At 59.4% G+C, this 8642-nt stretch overlaps 1 protein-coding gene across 1 annotated transcript in view; it reads left to right on the plus strand.

Moving 5' to 3' along the window:
* Positions 1 to 8179, plus strand: part of FGF3 (fibroblast growth factor 3) — a 52545-nt gene extending 44366 nt beyond the window's left edge. Inside the window, exons 4-8 of the mRNA XM_011942750.1 lie at positions 55 to 916; positions 1114 to 1323; positions 1674 to 1743; positions 2131 to 2234; positions 7446 to 8179. Coding sequence (XP_011798140.1) covers positions 55 to 916; positions 1114 to 1323; positions 1674 to 1743; positions 2131 to 2234; positions 7446 to 7841 — 1642 coding nt within the window. The 3' untranslated portion in view covers positions 7842 to 8179. The remainder of the gene's footprint in view (positions 1 to 54; positions 917 to 1113; positions 1324 to 1673; positions 1744 to 2130; positions 2235 to 7445) is intronic.
* The last annotated feature ends 463 nt before the right edge of the window (positions 8180 to 8642 follow it).

The raw sequence follows: 8642 nt of genomic DNA on the forward strand, positions 1-8642 counted from the left end.
AGGCACGGTGCGCTCGGGGTGTCCGGGAAAAGACCGGTTGCTTCCCGCTGCCAGAAGACGACCGCCAGGGTGTCCTCCTCGCCCTACACGTCCGGGAGAAGAGCGCGCGCTGGGGTCCGAGCCGAACTCGGGGGGATGGGCGTTCACGTCCGAAGAGGGCGCCGGCGGCTGTCACAGTCCGTCCCCGGTCCAGCCCGCTGGTCTGAGGGGACGCGAGCTAGGCGACCCCTGGGTTCCCGGCTTTGCTGCTTTGGGCAGCTCTGACAAGTTTAAGCCCTTTGAATGTGTCGGAGAAAAGGAGCCGGACAAGGCATTTATCATCCTCTTTATTATTTTGACGACTTCTCCTCCTCCTGCCGACCCCTGGACGCCCCGCCGTCCCCTCCACCCTCCCCGCTCGCGGCTGCCCAGGTGGCCGCCCCAGCCACTGCCCTGCGGAGCTCGGTTCCCCAGCCGCGGCCGCCACCGACAGTTATTCCCCGCGCTGGAATCTGCACCTCCCCCGCCTCCGCCCTGGCTGCACAGCGACAGGGGCGTGGGGGCTCTCGCCGTCGGGACGCGCGGATCAGGAGCGCGGAGCGGTGTCCTCCCCTACCTGGGGGTGCAGACACACAGCCTCCCCCCCCCCCCGCACGCAGGACCCGCGGGAGTCCGCCGGGCAACACGGTTAGGCTCCTCTGGTCACAGGGACCTGAGGCCCGCGCCGAGCCCTTTAAGGAGCAGGATAGCGGAGCTCAAGGCCCGGGAGGCCTTGAGGAGGACCGCGTGGGGAGCGTGGGAGGGCAGTCAAGACCACAGTGGTCCTCGGGTGCGCCGCGCGGCGCTGGGCTCCGGCCCCGGGCTCAGGAAGCGGTGCGGTGGATTGAAGGTGACGGGGGCCGTAAACCGCGGCTTCCTCCAGGAAAGCCGTAGCCCTGTGAGGGCGTCCTGAGGACAAGCGCCTCCGGAGCCGCACGGTGGGCGCCAGCTGTTGCCAGGGGGTCCGAGTGTGCCGAACTCGTCTCACAAAGACACCCCGGTTCTCTCCAAAGCCAGGCTCCCCCTCGGAGTCGCACAGCATCCAAACTTCTTGGTGCTGGCTGCTCAGGGGGAGGGGAGGGCTCGTCCCCGCAGCCGCCCCCGTCCTGCGTCGAGACTCTGGCTTCGTTGGTCCCGGGGCGGTCACCGCCGAGGCCGCCCAGCCTGCGCACTGGGAAGGCGGGAGGCTCGCAGCCTGCACGCAGCAACCCTGCGCTGGAGCAAAAGCCCGGTGGCGACCGCGGCCGTGCTCGGACCGCGTGCCAGGAGCGCGGTCCTGAGAGGCATCCCCTGGAGAGGGTGCAGGTAGTCGCCCCAATCCCTTCGCAGCCTCTGTTGGGAGACAATGACCCCAACCCGGGCTTTGATGCAGTCTCCCGTCCCCAGCCTCCACCACTGCACTCGTGTATTCAGAAGGAAGGGCGGGAGGGGAGATCTAAACGTTCTTATCCCTGGGGAGTGGGTGAGACCCACCCAGCTTCCTTCTGCGAGCTCCAGGGTCTAAACCGGCTTCCTGCCCTTCCAAGGACAATGATCTCCAGGCAGGTTTACGGCCAGAAGGATTTGGGTGGCAGGCACCCTGGCTGTGTTGTTGTCAGTTGGTTTTATTACCAGCCTGGCTCATCAAGGCCCAGCTTTCCCGCTGTCTGGTGCAGGTATTGGGGACCGTGCGGTCCCAGAGCTCAGACTCTCATGACTACCGCCAGGGCTTCATTTCCCGCTCAGGCACATATGCAGGGGCCTGACAGTCACCCAGCCATAGTGGTCCCCAGTTGCTTATCTGTCGGATGATGAAGGCAGCTGGCAAGATGTTGTGAGGTTGGAATGGAAACCGTTGGGCAGGCAGCGTCAGCGGGTGGGAATGTTAATTTCATCGTTTCCCTCCCAGGTTTGAATGAGGACAAACCTTCCCTGAGGTCTCCTTCTCTACCTCCTGTCTGGTGACTTCTCCCTCCCTGAACTTCCACTCACTCTGCGACCTGTGGGTTGTGTGCTACCCTCCCCAGCCCTGAGCCCGGGGTGTGGCTTTGGGCAAAGCCAGCCAAGCATCAGCCGCCCCCTCCGTGGCTCTGTGGGGGGCGGTGGGAGTGAGGCACCTCTCATTTCTTCCAGGTATTCTGGAGATCACGGCAGTGGAAGTGGGCATTGTGGCCATCAGGGGTCTCTTCTCCGGGCGGTACCTGGCCATGAACAAGAGGGGACGACTCTATGCTTCGGTGAGTCCAGGCTGTCCCGTGGGTGGGCGCTGTGGGAGTAGTGGTCTGGCCTGCACATCACACCAGAAGATGGGGGATGTGGGCAGCAGAACGCTCTGCTCAGGGTACATGGGACCCGAGCTGGGAACAGACCCTGGCCCAGGGCTCCGCGCCCAGTGATCTTTGGCTGTGTCTGTTAGAGGCTGCTCCGTGAGTGACCTGGAGCCTGGCCCTGGCAGACCTGAAAGCTAGAGCATGCCAGGTTAGCAAAGGTTCCCCCCATCCTCATCATCACTACCACCCTCCCTTGAGAGTAGCTGAGAGCAGGGAAGTGATTGTCCCCCAAATTTCCACCAAAATAAATGGACCCAAGGCAACCTAGGAGTGTTCCTTGGGGTAGCCAGAGCTCTCCTGGGAGCATGGGGAGGAGGGCACTGGGCCAGCTCTGCTGGCTCCCTCCAAGGGTGGAAAGGTGAAAGTTGAAACCCAGGAGGGGGAGGGAGATGGCGCCCATGTCCCAGGCACACAGGAGCCTTGGAGCCCGGGCTTGGGACTCAGTCTGTTTACTGCCTGGGCCTCCGTGTAACCAAAAAGGGTCTCCTTACTCTGTGGGTATGGCAGTGCCCCTCCTCATAAGGGGCAGGGATGGGGAATACACAGAGTAAAATACATGTAACGGGGAAATTTGCTACCTCCGACTAGTCATTACATGCAATTTGGCTGATACTTCCTTGGGCAATGAGAGGTTTTCCATCCACAAGTAGTCTGGCCGACGCGGCCCGAGGACGATCTCCCTGCAGTGAGCTCTCTGCTCAGTCCCGCTCACAGAGGATACATCGCGCAGCTCCCTCTCACATTAGCCGATGATTTCATCACAGATTTTTAGCCATTTTGATAAAGGAAGGTCCAGAAAGCTGGAATGCACCCCTTCATTTTCTCTAGTCCAGAGGCCACTCCATCCTTCCTCCCACCCATTCACCCATACACTCTTCCATCCACCCATCTACACATTCATCCACCCATCCACCCATCCACCCATCCACTCATCCACCCATCCATCCACCCATTCACCCATCCACTCACCCATCCATCCATCCACCCATCCGTCTGACATTCAATCCATTCATCAGTCAATGTCCTGGAAGCTGTGTCTGGGAGCAGGGGCCCTCATGGTGCCAGCTTCTGCCATATGGGACCCAGGATTTGGGCAGACAGAGTAAAGCATGACATGAGGGGGTCCCAGTGGTCAGAGCCCACCTGGGGCTTTCATGCCTGAGAGCTCGCAGCCTGGCTTTGAGAAGGGTGGACAGAGGCTCCTAGCCCCACGAGGGATGCTGAGGCTGGGGGTAGCCAAGCAGTCTGGTTGGAGGGTGTGGAACTTTCCAGAGCGCCCAGTGGAAAAGTTCCCACTGCCCTGAAGACAACCTGAGAGGCATAGTAGCCTGGATGCCAATCCCATCATCTGCCACCTGCCACCTGGTACCACAGTCCTGCATGTGGCCAGCTTGCTTAGGAGTGCTGTCCCGCCATGGGGCTCCATGGACTTTGCTGGCAGCATGCTTGCCCTTGGGCTCGCTCATTCCTCTGGGCCAGTGAGCACTCCACCCCGACACTCCTGGGTCTGGTCCTGATCTCCCTTCTGAGGTGTAGACCACCCTCCCACAACGTCCTGCTGGCTCAGACACTCCAACCGAACTCAGCAGCTCCCCGACTCCCCATCTTAATCATTGCCCCACTGGTCACTCACTCTCACCCAGAGTGGGCTGGGAGTCATGGTAGACCCCTCCTACGGTTCAGCCCATCCCTAGACCTCAGACCATGCCCCTGCAGCTCTTCAGCCCACGCACCTCACCTCCCTCTGCCTCATCCCTGAGACCACACCTTATAAGGCAGGCTCCTCACTTCCCACCTGGATCACCGCTCCAGCCTCTCCCACCTCCAATCCATCTGTTTGTCAAGCCATCCTTTAATCTATCTTCCTTCCTTCCTTCCTTCCTTCCTTCCTTCCTTCCTTCCTTCCTTCCTTCCTTCCTTCTTCTTTCCCCTTCCTTCATTCTCTTCACCCATCTATCCATGCACCTCTCCTTCCTTCCTTCTTTCCTTTCTTTCATCCTTCTTTCCATCCATGCTTCTATCTGTTCATCTTTCCATCTGCCCATTCACCTGTCCATCCATCCATGCTCCCTCCTTCCTTCCATCCTTTTGTCCATCCATCCACCCATCCATCCATCCATCCATCCATCCATCCATCCATTCATCCACCTATCCATCCATCCATCCAGCCATCCACCCATCCACCCATCCATCCATCCATCCATCCATCCATCCATTCATCCACCTATCCATCCATCCATCCAGCCATCCACCCATCCACCCATCCATCCATCCACCCATCCATCCATCCATCCACCCACTCATCCGACATTCAGTTCTTCATTCACCAGTCAGTGTCCTGGGAACTTACTGTGTGTTGCACTCTGCTAGGTACATGTTAAGGGGGCTTCCTAAAAAAAGCAAATCAGCCCATTTCATGGCTTCTGAGGACTCCCATCACACCCAGGCATCCCACAGGCACCTTAGCTCCACCCACAGAGCAGCAGCCCAAGTACCACCTGCTCCCAGTGTGGCTGTCATCCAAAGGTTGAGCCTCCTCCAGCCTCCGGAGGCTCCCTCAACTCTCCAAGCCATCTGTGCTGCTCACGCCACACCCTCACTGCCTGGAATGCCCTCCTCCAGAAAATGCCCACTAAAAAGTGCCCACCCCGCCCTTCCAGCTCTCTTCAGAAGCTACCTCCTCAACAAAGTGGCTTTGGAGTCTGCTTTCTCCCCACTCCTCATGGGGTGGAAGCGGCCCTGGGGGAGGGGCCTGTGGAACCAGGTCTGGTGGGATGGCAGTGTCAGGACGCATATTGGAAAGTGTTGTCACGGCAAGTCCCAACTGCAGCAGCTCTGGAGTCTACGGCCACGACCCCTGAGCCGACACCTTCTGCCTTGGTCATCTCGGCAGCCCCAGGTGCCCTACCACATGTCAGCAAGTGATCTACACTCCCCCCAATCTCCCACCTCAGGAGGGCCTGAGACCCTACCACCTGAGGCTCATAGGCACGTGTCCGTCAGTGGCCCACCCCCCAAGTGGCCCGGCAAAGAGAAAGCCTACTGCCTGGCCTCTCTGGCCCTGAGAGGATGCACCTGCTGCAGGATCGAGGGACCTGGGGAAGCTTGGGTCCTGCCCTGAGCTTCTCACAGTCTGGGCTTGGAGCCAGACACTAACATGGCGTACCCAGTGCGTGGGGTGGGGAAGTCGGCCCTGAGCCCACCGGCTCATTTCCAGATAGCCCCTCAGCCCCAGGCTATGTGGGGGTCAGGCACAGATCAGATACTGTTCTATTCCCCTGTGATGTAGGGCCTGGCACCACCCCGGGCCTCAGTTTCCACATCTATAAACATGGAGACTGGTCTTGGACAGTAACATCCATACTGTGGCCCAGGGAGCCCTGGGCCTCTAAGAGGGCTGGAAAGCAGGGGGGCTTTGGGTCATGGGGAGAGGCAGCCCCTACTACCAGGTCAACCTTTCCACCCTTCCCTGCTCTGGGCTTTCATGTCGCTAGAAAAGAGGTTGGGGTGCTTGAAGCATCCTGTTCCCTGAGGTCCTGCCGGGTCAGATACTGCTGGGTCCAGCCTGGGAGCCCCGGAGGCCATTTCCACTCTCCCTCTCTCCCATGGGACACCACACCCTAGATGGGGACAGACCATGAGGGCCTCCGACTCCTCCCTGTGGCCAGTCCCCAGGAGGAAGGAGAGATCCTGCTGTCTACTTTGCACCGGCTGCTTCCACTTCTTACCACCCTGTCTGGTTTGGAGGGAGCAGCTCCTCTCAGTCATCCCCTTAGGGAGGTGGCCCTAGACGTTGCCACCCACCTGTAGCTGGGACTGAAGCCCAGGGGGTCTGCATAAGGCATACCCACCCCTTCCCTATCCCACAGGCTAAGAAGACCCCATGAGGCACCCCCGGAGGGAACCTCCCATGGCCAGGCCCTGGGGATGCTGGTGTAAGCTCCTTCAGTTCAGAGCTTCGCTGTGCCTTTGAGAGGGCAGGGTCCCTTCTGCCCTTCCGCCACTGTACCCCAGGCCTGACAAGGGTCCCATTAATCTCTGATGACAAAGCGGTGTCCTCTCTGTCCTGCTTGTGGTGGGACACCCCAGCTTCTGCTCTCATCCTAAGAACAGCAGTATCTGTGGCATTGATTGAGCACGTGCCTCATGCCGGGCCCCGGCCCCTGCTCTGTGTTGTAACCTCTTCAACCTGCAAGGCAGGACCCTCCAGCTTCAGAGAGTGCTGCTCAGGGGTCAGTGACCCCAGCTGGGACCCCTGAGTGCAGCGTTTAACGCAGAGTCTGGGCTCATGAAACCTGGCTGTGTCCCCTTCCCTTCCTGCTTTTCATGTTCTTTCTTCTTTTTTCTTTTCCGCAATTTCTTTTCTTTCTTTTTTTTTTTTTTCTTTTGAGTCAGAGTTTTGCTCTTGTCACCCAGACTGGAGTGCAGCAGCGCATTCTCGGCTCACTGCAACCTCTGCCTCCCGGGTTCAAGAGATTCTCTTTCCTCAGCCTCCCGAGTAGCTGGATTACAGGCGCGCGCCACCACGCCTGGCCAATTTTTTGTATTTTTAGTAGAGACAGAGTTTTGCCATGTTGGGCAGGCTGGTCTCGAACTCCTGACCTCAGGTGATTCACCCACCTCAGCCTCCCCATGTGCTGGGATTACAGGCGTGAGCCACTGCACCCGGCCTCTGTGGTTTCTTTAAACGTGATCTGGGTGCTGTCATCTTCTTTTGTCCAAATGCCCAGTCCTTGCTGACGTCCACGCTGCCAGCAGACCGCCAGGGCACCTAGGTTGGCCGGCCTGGTCTCTGCTCCACAGATAACCTACACATCCCTGTGCTCGGTCAGCGCCCTCAGACGGGGGACAGAGGCTGGAGCCGGGAGTTGTCTGGCGCAGCTTTGAGAGAAGGTGACCTTTGGGCAGAAGGCCAAGTTCACCGGGCACACAGGGGAGGAAGGGCATGCCGGGCAGAGGGCAAGGCCTAGGCAAAGGTGTGGCGGGCTGAGAGTGCGCCGGGGTTTGGCATTGGACCGATTAGCCTCAAAGGAGGGGAGGGAGGCATCGGGCAACCCTGGGCCCTGAGGCTGGCGCAGTCTCCCCGGGGCCGCTGACCGTGACATCTCATCCCCGCAGGAGCACTACAGCGCCGAGTGCGAGTTTGTGGAGCGGATCCACGAGCTGGGCTATAACACGTACGCCTCCCGGCTGTACCGGACGGTGTCTAGTAGGCCTGGGGCCCGGCGGCAGCCCAGCGCGGACAGACTGTGGTACGTGTCTGTGAACGGCAAGGGCCGGCCCCGCAGGGGCTTCAAAACCCGCCGCACGCAGAAGTCCTCCCTGTTCCTGCCTCGCGTGCTGGACCACAGGGACCACGAGATGGTGCGGCAGCTGCAGGGTGGGCTGCCTAGGCCCCCTGGTAAGGGGGTCCAGGCCCGACGGCGGCGGCAGAGGCAGAGCCTGGGTGGCCTGGAGCCCTCCCATGTTCAGGCCCCGGGACTGGGCTCCCAGCTGGAGGCCACTGCGCACTAGCTGGGCCTGGTGGCCACCGCCAGAGCTCCCGGCGACGTCTTGGTGTGGCAGCCTCTCGACTCTGACTCTCCTCCTTGAGCACTTGTCCCTGCATCCTGCCTCTGGGTTCTCAGCTATTTCCAGAGCCAGCTCAAATCAGGGTCCAATGGGAACTGAAAAGGGCCCAAGTCGGAGCTCAGAGGGGGCTGCCGGCAATGCAGGGCATTTGTGGGTCTGTGTGGCAAGAAGCTCGCAGGGAAGGGCCTGAGTGCCAGCCCTGGCAGACCAAGGAGCCCTCCCAGGAGCAGCGAGGCAGCGTGGGGCTTTGTGTCATCAAAACATTAAAGTATTTTATTCTACTCTGTCGTTTGGTAGATCGTAATGCAGGCTGAGGAGCGCTTGCCGCCTTTACTGGAACGTGCTTGCTTTGAGCACAGCAGAATCTGCGCTGGCACCAGCCTGCGTCAGCTGAGGCTTTAAGAGGAAGACGGTATTCTCAGAGATCGGGCTAAAGGTGCATTTCAGTCCCCTGGTTTTAGAAAGTTATGATTTTTTTGGATGGATGGAAACACTCTAAGGCATGTTTGTGCATGTGTGTGCATCGTGTGTGTGCATCGTGTGCGTGCATGGAGAGAAGGATCGTGTATTTATGAAAGCGTGAGTGCACATGTGGGTATGTGTGTTCTTGTGTTATTGCGTGCCTGTGCGTGGACATGTATGTGTGTGTATGTTTCTGGGTGTGTCTGAATGTGTGATGTGTGTGTGTCTGTGTGTGTATGTGTATGTGTGTGTGTGGAGAGAGAGAGAGAGGTTTACTCTCTT

This window comes from Colobus angolensis, unplaced genomic scaffold (assembly GCF_000951035.1).
Source record: "Colobus angolensis palliatus isolate OR3802 unplaced genomic scaffold, Cang.pa_1.0 Scaffold21, whole genome shotgun sequence".
NCBI classification, from domain to species: Eukaryota; Metazoa; Chordata; class Mammalia; order Primates; family Cercopithecidae; genus Colobus; species Colobus angolensis.